Source organism: Triticum aestivum, chromosome 6D (assembly GCF_018294505.1).
Source record: "Triticum aestivum cultivar Chinese Spring chromosome 6D, IWGSC CS RefSeq v2.1, whole genome shotgun sequence".
In the NCBI taxonomy this organism is placed as follows: domain Eukaryota; kingdom Viridiplantae; phylum Streptophyta; class Magnoliopsida; order Poales; family Poaceae; genus Triticum; species Triticum aestivum.
Genome location: NC_057811.1, coordinates 146472242 through 146489358, shown reverse-complemented (window position 1 = coordinate 146489358; position 17117 = coordinate 146472242). Strand labels below are relative to the sequence as shown.

General features: G+C 48.6%; 1 protein-coding gene across 1 annotated transcript; it reads left to right on the top strand.

Annotated features, from left to right (window-relative positions):
• Window positions 1-13839: 13839 nt before the first annotated feature.
• Window positions 13840-15548, top strand: LOC123141364 (uncharacterized). Its single transcript, XM_044560534.1, has 2 exons — window positions 13840-15000; window positions 15225-15548. The coding sequence occupies exons 1-2, from the start codon at window positions 14463-14465 to the stop codon at window positions 15296-15298; spliced, it is 612 nt and encodes a 203-aa protein (XP_044416469.1). The 5' UTR covers window positions 13840-14462; the 3' UTR covers window positions 15299-15548.
• The last annotated feature ends 1569 nt before the right edge of the window (window positions 15549-17117 follow it).

The window sequence follows — 17117 nt, the reverse complement described above, 5'->3', positions numbered from 1 at the left end:
TAACTATTACAAAGATTCCCTACGATTTGTCCAAAGTGGGACTTTCCAGATATATAAGTCTAGAAACTCACTAGAGAAGAAAGTGATGACAGTGAAGCCGATCACATCCCAGAGTGGGATCTTTGGGCCGTGTGAAACTTTTTCTTCGCGTGTGTCCCTTTGCGCCGTAACCATGGACAATCTTCATCATTTAACTGGATGCTCGGGTCAATATTCACTGTGAATGGAGCAATTTCATCAAACTTTTCATAATCTTCTGACATGTCTGTCTTGTCATCCACTCCCACGATGTTTCTTTTCCCAGAAAGAACTATGTGGCGCTTTGGCTCATCGTATGATGCATTCGCTACCTTATCTTTTCTTTTTCTCGGCTTGGTGGACATGTCCTTCACATAGAAAACCTGTGCCACATCATTGGCTAGGACGAATGGTTTGTCTGCATACGCAAGATTGTTGAGATCCACTGTTGTCATTCCATACTGCGGTCTTCCGTTACCCCGCCTCGTGTCATATTGACCCATTTACACCGAAACAAAGGGACCTTCAAACCACATCCATAGTCAAGTTCCCATATGTCCTCTATGTAACCATAATATGTTTCCTTTCCCGTCTTGGTTGCTGCATCAAAGCGGACACCACTGTTTTGGTTGGTGCTTTTCTTATCTTGGGCGATCGTGTAAAATGTATTCCCATTTATCTCGTACCCTTTGAAAGTCATTATATTCGAAGATGGTAACTGGGATAACAAGTACATGTCATCTTCAATAGCGGCGTCATGCATGGCACGTGTCTGCAACCAGCCGGCGAAAGTCCCCGTTTGTTCACGTGTAATCCAGTCGTCAGACTGCTCTGGGTGTTTGGAGCGTAGAAAATTCTTGTGTTCGTCCATATACGGAGCCACCAAGGCGGAATTCTGTAGAACTGTGTAGTGTGCTTGAGTGAGAGAATGCCTGTCCATACATATTATTTGATCCCCTCCTAGCGTGCCTTTTCCATCCAGTCTGCCCTTATGCCGCGATTCAGGAACACCAATCGGCTTAAGGTCAGGAATAAAGTCAATACAAAACTCAATGACCTCCTCATTTTCATGGCCCTTGGAGATGCTTCCTTCTGGCCTAGCACGGTTATGAACATATTTCTTTAAGACTCCCATGAACCTCTCAAATGGGAACATATTGTGTAGAAATACAGGACCAAGAACGTTAATCTGTTTGCATAGGTGAACTAGGATGTGCGTCATGATGTTGAAGAAGGATGGTGGGAACACCAACTCGAAACTGACAAGACATTGCACCAAATCATTCTCTAACCTTGGTATGATTTCTGGATCGATTACCTTCTGAGAGATTGCATTGAGGAATGCACATAGCTTCACAATGGCTAATCGAACGTTTTTCGGTAGAAGCCCCCTCAATGCAACCGGAAGCAGTTGCGTCATAATCACGTGGCAGTCATGAGACTTTAGGTTCTGGAACTTTTTCTCTACCATATTTATTATTCCCTTTATATTCGACGAGAAGCCAGATGGTACCTTAATACTGAGCAGGCATTCAAAGAAGATTTCCTTCTCTTCTTTGGTAAGAGCATAGCTGGCATGACCCTAATGTATGCCGTCTTTTCCGTGCATACGTTGCTGGTCCTCCCGTGCCTCCGGTGTATCTTTTGTCTTCCCATACACGCCCAAGAAGCCAAGCAGGGTCATGCAAAGATTCTTCGTCACGTGCATCACGTCGATTGCAGAGCGGACCTCTAGGCATTTCCAATAGGGCAGGTCCCAAAATATAGATTTCTTCTTCCACATGGGTGCGCGTCCGTCAGCGTCATTCGGAACAGGTTGTCCGCCAGGACCCTTTCCAAAGACTACCTTCAAATCCTTGACCATATCATGTACATCAGCACCAGTACGGTGGCGAGGCTTTGTCCGGTGATCCGCCTCACCTTTGAAATGCTTGCCTTTCTTTCTTATGGGATGCCTGCTCGGAAGAAATCGACGATGTCCCAGGTACACATTCTTCCTACAATTATCCAAATATATACTGTCGGTATCATCCAAACAGTGCATGCATGCGCAGTATCCCTTGTTTGTCTGTCCTAAAAGGTTACTAAGAGCAGGCCAATCATTGATGGTCATGAACAGCAACGCCTTTAGGTCAAATTCTTCCTGTCCGTGCTCATCCCATGCACGTACACCTATTCCATTCCACAGCTGTAAGATTTCTTCAACTAATGGCCTTAGGTACACATGAATGTCGTTGCCGGGTTGCTTAGGGCCTTGGATGAGCACTGGCATCATAATGAACTTCCGCTTCATGCACAACCAAGGAGGAAGGTTATACATACATAGAGTCACAGGCCATGTGCTATGGTTGCTGCTTTGCTCCCCAAAAGGATTAATGCCATCTGCGCTTAGACCAAACCATACGTCCCTTGCGTCACCTGCAAACTCCTCCTTGTACTTTCTCTTGATTTTTCTCCACTGCGACCAGTCAGCGGGTACTCTCAACTTTCCGTCTTTCTTACGGTCTTCTCTATGCCATCGCATCGCCTTGGCATGCTCTTTGTTTTGGAAGAAACATTTCAACCGTGGTATTATAGGAGCATACCATCACCTTCGCAGGAATCTTTTTCCTGGGGAGCTCGCCCTCGACATCACCAGGGTCATCGCGGCTGATCTTATAGCGCAATGCACCGCATACCGGGCACGCGTTCAAATCCTCGTACTTACCGCGGTAAAGGATGCAGTCATTAGGGCATGCATGTATCTTCTGCACCTCTAACCCTAGAGGGCAGACAACCTTCTTTGCTTCGTACGTACTCTCGGGCAATTCCTTGTCCTTTGGAAGCATATTCTTTATCATTACCAGCAACTTTCCAAATCCCTTGTCAGATACACCATTCTCTGCCTTCCATTGCAGCAATTCCAGTGTGGTGCCCAACTTTTTCTTGTCAGCTTCGCAATTCGGGTACAACAATTTCCTGTGATCCTCTAACATGCGCTGCAACTTCTTCTTCTCCTTTTCACTTGCGCAGATTCTCTTTGCATCAGCAATGGCCCAACCTAGATCATCAGCGGGCTCATCTGATGCCTCTTCTTTAGCTTCTTCCCGCATTGCCGGCTCAGCTTCTTCCCCCATTGCCGGCTCAGCTTCTTCCCCCATTGTTGTATCATTGTATTCAGGGAACCCATGGCTAGGATAGCTGTCGTCGTCCTCTTCTTCTTCATTGTCTTCCATCATAACCCCTCTTTCTCCGTGCTTAGTCCAAACATTATAGCGGGGCATGAAACCGGACTCAAATAGGTGGATGTGAATGGTTCTTGAGTTAGAGTAATTGTGATCATTCTTACAGCCAACACATGGACAAGGCATAAAACCATCCGCCCGCTTGTTTGCCTCAGCCGCAAGCAGAAAAGTATGACGCCATTAATGAACTCGGGAGAGCATCGGTCATCGTACTTCCATTGTCGGCTCATCTTCATTACACAACACCGAAAAGACCAAATTAATACAAGTTCATACATAAAGTTCATACAACACTTAAATGCAACAAACAAATAACTCTCTAGCTAAAGCATTAAAATGCAACAACAAATGCGATCAAGATCGCAACTAAGGTAACAATTGATCCAACAACATAATGATACAAGCCTCACTATCAATGGCATATTTTCTAATCTTTCTAATCTTCAAGCGCATTTTCTCCATCTTGATCTTGTGATCATCAACGACATCGGCAACATGCAACTCCAATTCCATCTTCTCCCCCTTAATCCTTTTCAATTTTTCTTTCAAATACTCGTTTTCTCTTTCAACTAAATTTAACCTCTCGACAATAGGGTCGGTTGGAATTTCCGGTTCACATACCTCCTAGATAAAAATATCTATGTCAACTTGATGGGCATAATTTGTCATAAACACGAAATGCAACAAATAGTTTTAAAAGAGAATATACCACATCCGAATCATAACACGGACGAGGGCCGACGGGGACGGATATAAAAACCATGGCACTATATATAACAAACAACATACGGGTAAGATAATTATACGAGTAACTATATATCCAAATCACACAAACATGAATTTTTTATATAAAAAAGATAAGAACAAGAGGCTCACCAAAAGGTGGTGCCGGTGACGGGACAGTGCGGGCGATCGACGGTGGTTATGACGGAGATTTAGAAGGCACTAAGTAAACCACACCTACATATGCAAACTAAGTGTTATTTTGACCTCAAATTGCATATAAATCAAATACTACCACATATAATTCCTCCCAAATTACTAAAACCCCCAAATTAATCACTATATAAACCATTGCAAGAGCTAATCTAGCAATGAGAGATGAAAGGACAAAGTTGCTAACCTTTGTGATCATTTGAATGGATGGGGGCCTTCAAATCTTGACAAAATTTGGGCAAAATGTGTGATGAGCTCGAGGAAGAAGGGAATAACAGAGAGGAGAGGGGAAAGGGGGAAGAACAGAGCGCGAGTGGACGAGGGGTTTATATAGGATGACCTTTAGTACCGGTTCGAGGCACGAACCAGTACTAAAGGTGCTGGAGGGGCCCCAGACTGACAACATCCTGCCACCACTCTCTTTAGTACCGTCTCGTGGCACGAACCGGTGCTAAAAGTTTGGCACGAACCGGTACTAATGAGAGCGGCCCGCCTAGCCGTTGGAACCGGCACTAATGGTCACATTAGTGCCGGCTCAAATACAAACCGGGACTAATGAGCTGAACATTTGACCCTTTTTCTACTAGTGCCTGTGTCCCGCACCTCATCCACATCTGGGATTGGCCATTCCCGCACCATGGCCCTCCATAATTCCTTCGCGCGAGGACATCTGTGCATCGGGTGGAAACCGTCCTCGCATTCCATACTACAGAGCGGGCAAATATCATTAGTTTCTAAATTGCGAGAAAACTTATTTTGCCCAAGTTGCAAGCGAATTGGTCACTAGTCTCCATGCAAAATCTCATACCTTTGGGGGAGCAGGGCACCCCCATATGGTCTTCTAGATGGTGCGACGACCATCTAGTGCCCTGCTCGAAGCGCTTGTCGTAGGACGCTCGTGCTCGTCAATGGCAAAGCGGTATGCAGACCGTACAGAGAAGATGCCAGACTTCTCAAGTGCCCATGCGAGCACGTGGTCGGGTACACACGTGGTGACGTTTCAATGCGGACGATCGTGTTAATGTCGATTGGCAAGAAGTACCGTCGGAGGAGATCCAATTGCTAGGCTCTGTTGGCATCCCGGAGGTTGGCGACCCATCAAAGTCTACAAGTGCCTTGCGGCGAGAGTAGTGTGCCCGACGGCTCCAGTGGTAGCCACTAGTCCCGCCAAATGTGAATTTGTGTCTCGCTTCCCATTAGGAGTTGAGGCCTTTTTTTAAGAGCTCCAAGCCTTACTGAATGGATTGCCAAGTTACGGATGTGTTGCCTGAGAAGATCGTATCCTCAAGCCGCCCCTCTGGATAAACCTCCGCACAAGGACTATCAGGTTTATATTGGAAGTCCATGTCTGCCTCGCCAGTAGTGCTTGATTGAACACCATGAAGCCGCAGAAGCCTAATCCACTGCACAACTTGTCTTTCTGAATTTTTGGCCAAGCCACCCAATGAGTCTTTTCATTTCCCCTCCGAGGCTCCCCACAAAAAAACGAAAAATACAAGAATGCTCAAGCATGTGTCGGAGTCGTATTGTTTGGCATCTGGACAACTAGTTAGTGAGGTTAAATCCACTATAGTTTTTAGTCCTACACATTTTAAGCATGCTCGTAAGTTTAATATTTTTTGTGATGAATATCAAATAATTAATAATATTAGTAGATGTTATAAAATGCCTACGAACTATTCTCTTGTTATCGAACCTTTGATGTCTAGGGTTTTGATTATATGAGACCTTTCCCAACCTCACATGATTACAGTCATATTCTAGTTGTTGTTGATTATGTCACTAAGTGGGTAGAAGCCATTCCAACTAAAAGTGATGATCATAAGACTTCTATTAAAATGCTTAAAGAGGTTATCTTTCTGAGGTTTGGAGTTCCTATGTATCTTATGAGTGATGGAGGTTCACATTTTATTTATGGTGCTTTTAGAAAAATTCTTGCTAAGTATGATGTAAACCATATAGTAGAATCGCCTTATAATCATCAGTCTAGTGGACAAGTTGAATTATCTAATAGAGAGATCAAATTAATTTTGCAAAAGATAACCTCTTTAAGCAATTATGTGCGGGCATCGATGAATTACATGGTGTAGGTTTGAGGCCATAGAATGACCATCAATGAATAATGAAGCGGTGGGTTTTCTTTTTTTCAAGCAATTGTCTTCTTTGTTTATTATTGTAGCTGGATGATGGTTGCAGCTCGTTCACTCATAAGAAGTGATTTGCAAAACTACACTTGCTTGATGATGTAATACTATATGTCTTCTAAGACTAAGTTAATCGACCAAAAGGGATGAATGAGAGATTACACCAAATTCTTTGGAGAAACTAATTCTTTAAAGAAATACAGAGTTACCAGGAACAATACACAACGGTATGAAGAAATATTGAGCAAATGCTAAAGAATAACTTAATTTATGTGGCTAGAAACTTGAGTAAGCATGTAATCATAACCGAAAAAGCGACAACAGAACCAAAGATAACATGATAACTAAGTAACACTAGTAGAACGCCCGTGTGTTGCTATGGGCTATCCGTCATGCCATCTTCAACATGTGGACTCAACACAAAAACCGAACCCGCGACACACCCTTCTCTTTTCCTGTTGAACCCTTCCCTTCCCGCTATGTTTTTCATCGTAGCGAGACATTTCTAGCTGAAGCCTCCTCCTTTAAACCAGATGACGTCCACCTCATCTTCGTCATGCGTTTCAATAGTGATGAAATTTTTCATATTTACAATTTTAATAGAGTGGATTAAACTAACACATACTATTGACACAAAACAAAAAATAACTATAGAAATCATTCTCAAAGGTCCATTCAACTTCGCAAATGCACACTGACGTGGGAGGCGAGTGGCAACATGAACATAGTCACCAATAAGCTCCACCTCCGGCCCACATACCATTCATCGCTAGAAGGAATAATAGCCATTCTTCTCTTTCCCTGTCCAGCTGTCCTTCCCTACATCTTCTACTCCTAGCCCCTTTGTCAACCCGTTTCTTGGAGCCAACCAGCACCACGTCAACATCAGTGCGTCCATCAGTGACGCCTTATCTTCTTCTTCCTCCTAGCTCACCATCTTTAGTTCTCGTTCCTACTTATTTTCTACTCCCTCCTTCCGGGTTTATTAGGCCCCCTTTCATTTTGAGCCAAAGTTTGATCATTAATTTAACTAACAAAATATAAATTATATGTCACAAGAATTATATCATAGGAAACTTCTTTCAAATATAAATCTAACAATATACTTTGTGTAGCATATACTTTATATATTTTTAGTCAAATGCTTGGTCAAACTTAGACCCAAAATGCAAGGGGCCTAATCTTTATCTTTACCTAATAATAAAGAGAATTGGGTTTCTGGTCGTCCGTCATCGTGATCATTTTTTAAAAAAGCCCCTCAGTTTACATGAAATCAACCTGCAGTCCCTGTTTTAGTAATAAATAATAAAGCATCCCGGCGCCACACGACGACTGCGATCCCACGGCGCACCAGCAGCAGGCGCAGCGCATCCCGACGCCGCATGGCGATTGCGATCCTGCGGCGCACCTGTCGCTCACCAGTGCGGACCCTGAGGCCGTGCCGACGACGAACGAGGTGGCGGAGCAGGGGCCCCGGCGAGCGCGGAGCAGGAGGCGCAGCGCATCCGGGCGCCGCCCGGCGACTGCGAGCCCGCGGCGCACCTGTTGCCCACTAGCGCGGACTTCGAGGCCATCCCGGCAGAGAGAATCAGGATGAGGAGGATGCCGCTGCAGCTAGCTATCCCGACGGCGACGGCGGCCATTGTACGCTCGCTCGCTCGCAGTGTTAACGTACACTTTTGTACCGTTGTACTATTGAGCTGTTGTAACGTAGTCCTATTCTCTAGGATCTCACCCGCACTCCTCTGTGCATGGCCTGCGTGTCGCTTCTCTTGGGAGCTCTCTCCTATATCTAACCAGTGTAACACTTGTGACATGAATATAACAGTTTTACAGCGCCTCTCTTCTCTCTAACTTGGTATCAGCTAGCCATGGCCTTCAAGGACATCTTCCGCGATCTCCCTGCTCCAGCCGCGGCCGCCGCGGCCGCCGCCACTGGTCCTCAGCCCTCCGCTCCTGGTCCTTCTCCTTCCCTCACCACTGGCCTCCCTCCTGCATCCTCTGCCCTGTCCACCTTCGTCTCGCCACCTCTTTCCACTCCCACCGATCCATACCTCCTGAACTTTCATCAAGATCACATCTCCAACCACATAAAGTTCAAGCTCGATTCCGCTGAACACAACTACATCAAGTGGCGCACGTTTTTCACCTTCGTCCTCCAACAACATCGCATCATCGATCACGTCCAGCGCTCACCCCGGGCCGCACCCGACGCCTCCTGGCTCGCCGTCGACCACCAGATCACCCTCTGGATCCTTTTCACTCTGGCCGATCCCCTCCTCGAGCTCATCATGGGCGGCGCCAATGATGCCTACACTGCCTGGTCGCGCATCCGCGCCTACTTCCAGGCCAACCAGGGCGCCCAATATCTACATCTGACCCGCCAATTCTGCCACCTGAAGCAAGGGGACCTCACGGTCTCCGAGTACGTCCGCAAGCTCAAGGCCCTCGCGGACAGCCTCGCTGACACGGGCAACTCCGCCTCCGACCATGATCTCACAATGCAACTCCTCCACGGGCTCGACGCCCGCCTCGACACCATCAGGAGCATCCTCAGGGACATGGTTCCGCTCCCGCCGTTCGACGTCGTGCGCTCCCGGCTGGATCTGGCGGAGTTCAACATCAACCTCCGTGCGGCGGAAGCGGGTTCCGCCGCCCTCACCATCTCGGGTGGCTCCTCCTCTCCACAAGACCACGGTGATCGCGGTGATCGCGGGGATCGCGGCGACCGCGGCGATCGCGCACCCTCCTCTAGCCGCGGCTCTGGAGGCAATCGCGGCAACGGTGCCGGCGACCGTGGCCGTGGTCGTGGCCGCAACGGTGGGCGCGGTCGAGGCCGCCAGGACTTCGGTGGCCGTGGGAGGGGGGGCGCCAACGCCGTGGACAGGCTACTTCGCCCCCTACGACATGGCTCTCCCCGCTCCTCGCCCTGGCTGGGTCCCGCCCAACGCCGCTGGGGTGCTCGGCCCTCGTCCAGGCGTCCACTCTCAGGCGTACCAACTGATGCTCTCAGGCCCGTCTGCATCACACCAGCCACCCACGTCGTACCCGTTCGGTGCGCCTTCCTGGGATCAGGCTGCCCTCTACCACCAGGCGTACAGCCATCAGGGTCTTCCCCAACATGGTGCTGACTGGATCCTCGACTCTGGTGCGGCCACTCACGTCACCGGCAACCCTGGTAATCTCTCTCAGTTTCGTTCTTTTCCAAAGAATTTTTCCTCAAGCATTATTGTTGGCAATGGTGATCGTCTTCCCATCATAGGCACTGGCTCCACCACCCTCCCTCCCACTAATCTTTCTCTTAATGACGTCGTAGTCTGCCCTAATATTGTCAAGGATCTTATTTCTGTTCGTAAGCTTTCCACTGATAATAACGCTGCCGTTGAATTTAACCCCCATGGTTTCTTTGTGAAGGATCTTCCCACCAGGACACTTCTAGCGACGTCCAGTAGCATCGGTTCACTCTATCCTTTCTACGGCAACACTTCGACCGGCGGCACAGCCTTGCTCACTACGCATGGAGACTTGTGGCATCAATGTCTTGGCCATCCGGGCAAGGCCTCCTACCTTCGCCTTCCAAAACCTTTCTTCCCGATTGTAATAAAGATAGTCACTCTCCTTGTACTGCATGCCAATTAGGGCGCCAACCCCGTTTATCATTTTCATCTTCCAATAATTGTACAAGTGCTCCTTTCCAACTAATACATTGTGATCTTTGGACCGCTCCTGTTGTGAGTTTCTCGGGCTACCAATACTACTTGATTGTGCTCGATGATTTTACCCATTATTCCTGGTCTTTTTCCATTACGCAACAAATCCGACACCTCTCCCACTCTTCAACGCTTCTTCACTTACATTTACACGCAATTTCACACTATTATTCAGTGCATGCAATGTGACAATGGTGGAGAATTCATCACCACCTCTCTCCATGCCTTCTTCTCTACCCATGGCATCGTTTATCGCTTCTCGTGCCCTCACACCTCTCCCCAAAATGGCAGGGCAGAACGCATGATCCGCACCACTAATGACGTCGTTCGCACCCTCCTCCTTCATGCGCATCTCCCCCACCCTTTTGGGTTGAGGCACTTCACACTGCCACGCACTTGCTCAATCGGCGTCCTTCCTCCACCATTGCCCCATACACACCCTATTTTCTCCTCACCGGCGCTCATCCCCGCTACGACCACCTTCGCGTGTTTGGTTGCCTCTGTTTACCTAACCTCTATGCCACTAGCCCCCACAAACTTGCACCACTCTCTACACGGTGTGTCTTCCTAGGTTACCCGCTAGAGCACAAAGGCTACCGGTGTTTTGATCTATCCACCCGCAAAGTGATCGTCTCTCGCCACGTAATCTTTGACGAAACCACTTTTCCATACAAACCTCCCACACCTACGGTCACACGCCCAACCTCCGCACCGGATCCCACTCCTACACGCCCGATCCACCCCGGGATCAGCGCCGCACCTGCCTCAGCTGGCAGCGGATCAGCTGGATCCGCCTCGCCCCCCGCACCCCCATCCACCGCTCGCCACGTCGAACCCCACACCCCCACCCAGCCGACCAGGTCCCCGCCCTCGTCTGTCGCGCACCACGCGCCCGCTTCCCACTCGCCTGCCCGCTCATGCACCACCCCCGCCTCCCCCACTAGCCTCGGATCGTCCCCGCCTGCTTCCCTCGGATCACGCGCGGATCCCGCTCCCCCCTCAACTTCCGACTCTGGCACAGGACCCACCACCGAATCCTCCTCGCACTCTGCGCCATCCACACCCTCTCTGCCATGTCGCCCAGTTATTCCCGTTCCCCCTCTGATCAATACACATGCAATGAAGACCCAGGCCAAACGTGGCTTTGCACAGCCCAAACGCCTCTTTTCCCTTAGTATTTCTTCCCCTATTTCCCCCTTCCCTCCTCTTATAAATCTGCACTTAAGGATCCCCATTGGTCTAATGCAATGCTTGATGAATTTAATGCTTTACTAAAGAACGATACTTGGAGTTTGGTTCCTCGGCCTGCAGGTGTCAACGTGGTCGCCAGGAAGTGGATCTTCCGGCACAAGCTCAACCCCGATGGCTCGCTTGCTCGGTACAAAGCTCGTTGGGTGCTCCGTGGCTTCACACAACAAGAGGGAGTTGATTACACAGAGACCTTCAGCCCGGTTGTCAAGCCGGCCACCGTGTACGTTGTCTTGAGCATTGCTACTGCCCACTCTTGGCCCATCCACCAGCTCGACGTCAAGAATGCATTCTTGCATGGTGATTTCGGTGAGACGGTTTATTGTCATCAACCAGTCGGCTTCATTGACCCCTCCCTACCCAACCATGTATGTCTCCTCAAGAAATCACTCTATGGATTGAAACAGGCTCCACGGACTTGGTTCTTGCGTTTCCAAGCATTCATTCTTTCCTTGGGCTTTGTTGCATCCAAGAGTGACACATCTCTCTCCATTCTTCACCGTGGCTCCTCTATAGCATACCTTCTTCTATATGTGGATGATATCATCCTCACTGCCAACACCACTTCCACCCTCTCTTCCATCATTACCTCCTTGCACACCGCATTTTCCATGACTGATCCTGGCGACATACATCATTTTCTTGGAGTCAATGTCACCCGCACACCATCTGGCCTCTTTCTCTCTCAACAACAATACGTTCTTGAGATTTTGGAGCGTGCCAACATGACCAACTGCAACCCTATCTCTACTCCTGTAGACACCAAAGCCAAATTATATGCTCATGATGGTGCTCTTCTTCCTAACCCCACCCACTACCGGAGCCTCGCTGGTGCTCTCCAGTACCTCACCCTTACACGGCCTGACATTTCCTATGCCGTTCAGCAAGCTTGCCTCTTCATGCACGCTCCCCATACCTCTCACTACCAGTCCCTCAAACGCATTCTCCGGTATCTTAAGGGCACCTCTCACTTCGGGCTGCAGCTCTTCCGCTCCACCGCACATGACCTTATTGCTTACTCCGATGCTGATTGGGTTGGTTGCCCCGACACCAGGAAGTCCACTTCTGGGTTTTGTGTGTTTCTTGGCTCGAACTTGGTCTCCTGGTCATCTAAGCGCCAGAACACCGTATCTTGCTCAAGTGCAGAAGCAGAGTATCGTGCGGTGGCAAACTGTGTCGCCGAGACCACTTGGCTGCGCCAGCTGCTACAGGAACTCCGCCGCCCTCCCTCTCAAGCTACCCTTGTGTATCGCGACAACATCAGCGTGACTTACCTCTCCACCAACCCTGTTCAACATCAACACACGAAGCATGTCGAGATCGACCTCCACTTCGTGATCGCGTCGCCATGGGCGAAACTCGAGTCTTGCATGTTCCCTCTGGGTCCCAATATGCTGATCTTTTCACCAAGGGACAACCTACTGTTGTCTTCGACGATTTTCGATCCAGTTTAAACGTCCATTCAGGTGGCGTTCCAACTGCGGGGGGGGGGGGGGGTGTTAACGTACACTTTTGTACCGTTGTACTGTTGTACTATGGAAAATGTTTCGAGTCGGCACACCGGCCGATATTGCGCCGGTTCGGTGCGAGCCGTCTAATCCCTTCAGATCGTGTGCCTCAGGCCCGCGCTGGAAGGGGCCCACGCACTGCAACTTTACCTTATCTATTCACTGACGCTCCCATCTGCTCGCTCTTCCTCGCGAAACGCAATTTTCTCCTATTCTTCTTCCCCATCGCACTCGCACCAGACACCATGGCCCTAGCCGTTCTAGTGCCGCTGCACTCCGAGGCTATGGCTGCTGCCACCGGCGATCGTACCACAGATCGAGCACATGGTTTCTCTATACGACGGCGACATACTCAGGCACATCTTTTTCCGTTTTTGCTGCAACCGGCACCGCTGGAAGCTCCAAGCAGCGCCAGAGAAGCTGGAACCGTCCTGGAATTTTGCTACAACCAGGCAGCAGCGAGCGTGGCCGGCGATGACAACGCCATGATTTTTTCTGCAATGGGCAACGGGGGAAGCTACCATCGACTCCCGGATTTGCTACAACTAGGAAGATGATGAAGTGTGGCCGGCGACGACGAGCTGCAAAGTTGTTGCAACCGGCAGCGAAAAAGCTACCACCGGTGACCGAATTTGCTGCAACCGGCGAGCGGCGGTGCGACGAGTGGCGACATGGGGTGACCACGGTGACCAGAATTTTTTGCTACAACGGGTGCTGTTTTTGCTGCCACCGCGGTGACCACGTACTGCAAGCGGTGCGGCGACAGGGAGCTGCGACCTCGATGACGGATACTGGAACCGGCATGATCCATCGCATGGATGCTGCAACCGTTCGGGGAAAAGCTCCATCCTCGATGGACAAAGCTTCATCCGTCGGGGAAAAAGCTTCAACCTTCAGGATAGAAGTTGCTTTCCAACGGGAGATGAACGGGAGTTGCGAATGGAGGCGATGGGGCGTGCGCATGGCAGAGGATGCCGCGATCGTGGCTGGAGACCTGCGTGCTGGTGGTGCGGGCGCGCAACGCATAGGAGAACGAGATCTACAGGGGGAACATGTTTTAATCTGACGGTTGCGAGTTCTCCAATCAAACGATACCCATGCGACCGACGGAAGCCTGGGCCGGTCGACCGGCGTATATAACTGCCCTTGTACTATTGAGCTGTTGTAACGTAGTCCTATTCTCTAGGATCTCACCCGCACTCCTCTGTGCATGGCCTGCGTGCCGCTTCTCTTGGGAGCTCTCTCCTATATGTAACCAGTGTAACACTTGTGAGATGAATACAACAGTTTTACAGCGCCTCTCTTCTCTCTAACTTGCAGTCCACCACTGGCAGTCCCCTCCGGCCTTGATGCGGACGGGAGGGAGAGACCCCTGATGTCGACGTCTCCATCGCGCCGCGAGTGCACACGCGGATCTCGTCGGAGAACCTGAGGGGTCGCCGTCGAAGGGGAAGGAGTGGAAGAGGACGCTGGCATGCAAGCTGTACGAGGTGCAGATCCAGCTAAAGGTCTGCCACGACCCCGCCGCCTGGAGGAGCGGCGCCCGACCCCGCCCGACGCTCGATCTGGTGTTGTGTCGGCTGCCGACCGACCCCGGGGATTGCAGACCCCCATGCCACCGTTCTGCCTCAGCTCGTCCTCTCGCGATGAGAAAACTGGGGGCTCACAGGACAGATGCACTGCAGAGGCCACGATCCAAGCCGCCCCTCAAGCCGGGCGCACGCACATCCAAGATCTGGCCCGAAACGCCGCAGCAAGGCACCGTCGGAGGAGGGTGAGCTGGACACGACCACACCGATCCAGAGCCCGAAGCCCCGACGCAGATCCACGCAGCCCCGTCAAGCTGCCGCCGAGCTCGACCCTGTAGCAGGCCACCGCTTCCGCGGCTCCACCATAGGCTCAGCCAACCCCCCTCCCCCGCGCGCAAGCACGGCCACCAGGAGCCCATGTGCAGCCGTGCCGCAACCGGCCGACGAACGCGAAGCAGCTCACGGGCGAGACGGCCTGGGAAATCGAATCGTCCAGCTGCTGCAGATTGGGGGCGGTCACATCGATGAAGGAGAAGAGAGAGATGGGGTGAACGGAACGAACGCCATGGGCTGGGAGGGAGGGGGTGGATCAGAAGGGCTCGTGGTGTGTGCTGGGGCCACGGATAGAAAGAAGAGCAGGAAGAAGAGGGAACCGGATCCTCTAACATCCTCAAGGATGTCACGTAAGCTACAATAACCGTGACATCCCTCCTTCACATTCATATGGTTAAGCCTAAAATGATTATAATTAATTTGCAAATTGCAAATTTACTGTATACATTTACAAAAATTACATACAAACAAAAGTATGGTGCAATAAAAAAATTTGATTTATTTTTGTACATGCTACAGTAAATCCGCACAGTGGTTGCTACAGTAACCCTGACATCCGTTCTTTATTTTGCAGACGCATTTCACTGCAGCTTCGTGACATCCTTTGAGGATGTTAGAGGATCCACTTTTGAAAAAGAGCAGCGCTGATAGGTGGGAGGGCGCTGGATGGATGGATAAAGAGAGGAAGGAGAGGAGCAGATGTTCACGGCTCCATGCAGTAGTAGTGGTCTCGGTGGGGATTATTGCTCCACGGCTCCACGCAGTAGTAGTGGTCTCGGTGGGGATTATTGCTATAGATTTTGCTTTTTTTTAATGGCTGCACCTGCCAGACGCTGCTGGAAGTTGCCATGCTAGCACCGATTGCGATTTTTTTTTTAATGAGCACCGATATAATTACCTGATGTTGTTTTATTGTTACTATATAGTTCTACATCGTCAATACAATGAGTAAAAGTGAGTGAAATATTGAAAAAAAAATTCTACTAAAGAGTAGAGAGAATGTGACAACTGACAACGCTGCATCTTGAAATTTACCTCTCTTTTTTTACAATCCACCAGAAATTTACCTGTGATGGGGAACATAAAAACTTTTGGATTAGTTATTAAACTCTCGAATAGTATACGACAATTTCACCGTCGGTATATCCTACTAAAAACGGTTACACCATTTCTCTTCCACCCGATGATAGTATTAAGCTGAAGGAGGCGCCATCAAAGGACATCCTATGACTTTCTCAACTTTATATTACACGGTATGTACACCAATAATCCTATTTTTAATTGCAAACACCGAGTATGTCTGATTTGTTTTAAGACAAAGAGTGCTTCAAATTGTTCTTGCTCAAAAAAACATTCTTTTGAATATGTTCACACTTTTAAAAAATACTCAAAATTACCAAAAAAAATCAAACTCTTTTTAGAAAAATCGTTTAAAATTGATCACAAAATTTTAAAAATTCTCTTTCAAGAAAAAAAACATGTGTGAAAAAATGTTCATTTTCAAAACATGTTTCAATTCGAATAATTCAAAATTGTTTAATTATTTTAAAAGGAAGAAATATTTGTGTTTTTCTGAAATATAAAATACAAAACCTATTACAAGACTATTCTATGCACCACTACTCTTCCATCAGATGAAGGATGTCAGGGTGGCTTATTTACGTCCACACTTCATATTTCAAAAAGCGACAGCAGTATAAGCTTATTACGTCCACCATGAGTAAGTTTTACGATATTTTTCGCCCGTTGCAACGCACGGGCATTTGTGCTAGTAAACCCAAACGGAGGTAGTAGAATACTCTTTCTTTAATTTTTCTCTTTATTTTTTGGAACACTCATTTCTTCTCCAACATCATGGATCACTTGGTTGCTTTAGTTTTTTTCCTTCTTATTCTTGGAACACACTTTCTTTCTACTATCTGAACACTCATTTCTTCTCCAACATCATGCATATATAATTAACAGGGTAAACACGCATTTGACTCATCAACCCCTACAAAATGTTGGCTTGAGCTTTCCTAATTGTTCCCTACTATCTCAGCTTTATATTACTAGCAAAAAGGCCCGTGCGTTGCGACGGGAGAAATAAAAATCCTCTCATATCTCTAGCTGGGTTAGTTGGACATTTTTGCTAGCTCTCCGGACCTGGGCTATAGTGTGCCGCCAGATGGGCTTCCTCCGTTGGACGAAAACAAGTGGCAAGTAATGAAACCAAATAGCATATGTGAAACTAATTGAAACGAGACCAAACGAAGTGGGACGAAACCAAAAATATTACCTCCCTTTAATAGTAGGTATAGAAATTCACCGGAGGTTTGTGGTTCACTTAACAAAGAGATCTGCCTAGGGATAGTTTATTCGATTTAACAACTAGAAAACGACCACCCCGAAGACAAATCCTGTGACAGCCAAATTTCTGATTTCATTGGCTGACATCTAACATGTAATCACATAACTGAACTCTCCA

Bases quoted from the DNA above. Each gene is read 5' to 3' on its own strand.
- LOC123141364 (XM_044560534.1), top strand. From the start codon at position 14,463: ATGCACTGCAGAGGCCACGATCCAAGCCGCCCCTCAAGCCGGGCGCAC. The intron at 15,001-15,224 runs GTAAGCTACAAT...TTTATTTTGCAG, and splicing joins AACATCCTCAAGGATGTCAC to ACGCATTTCACTGCAGCTTC.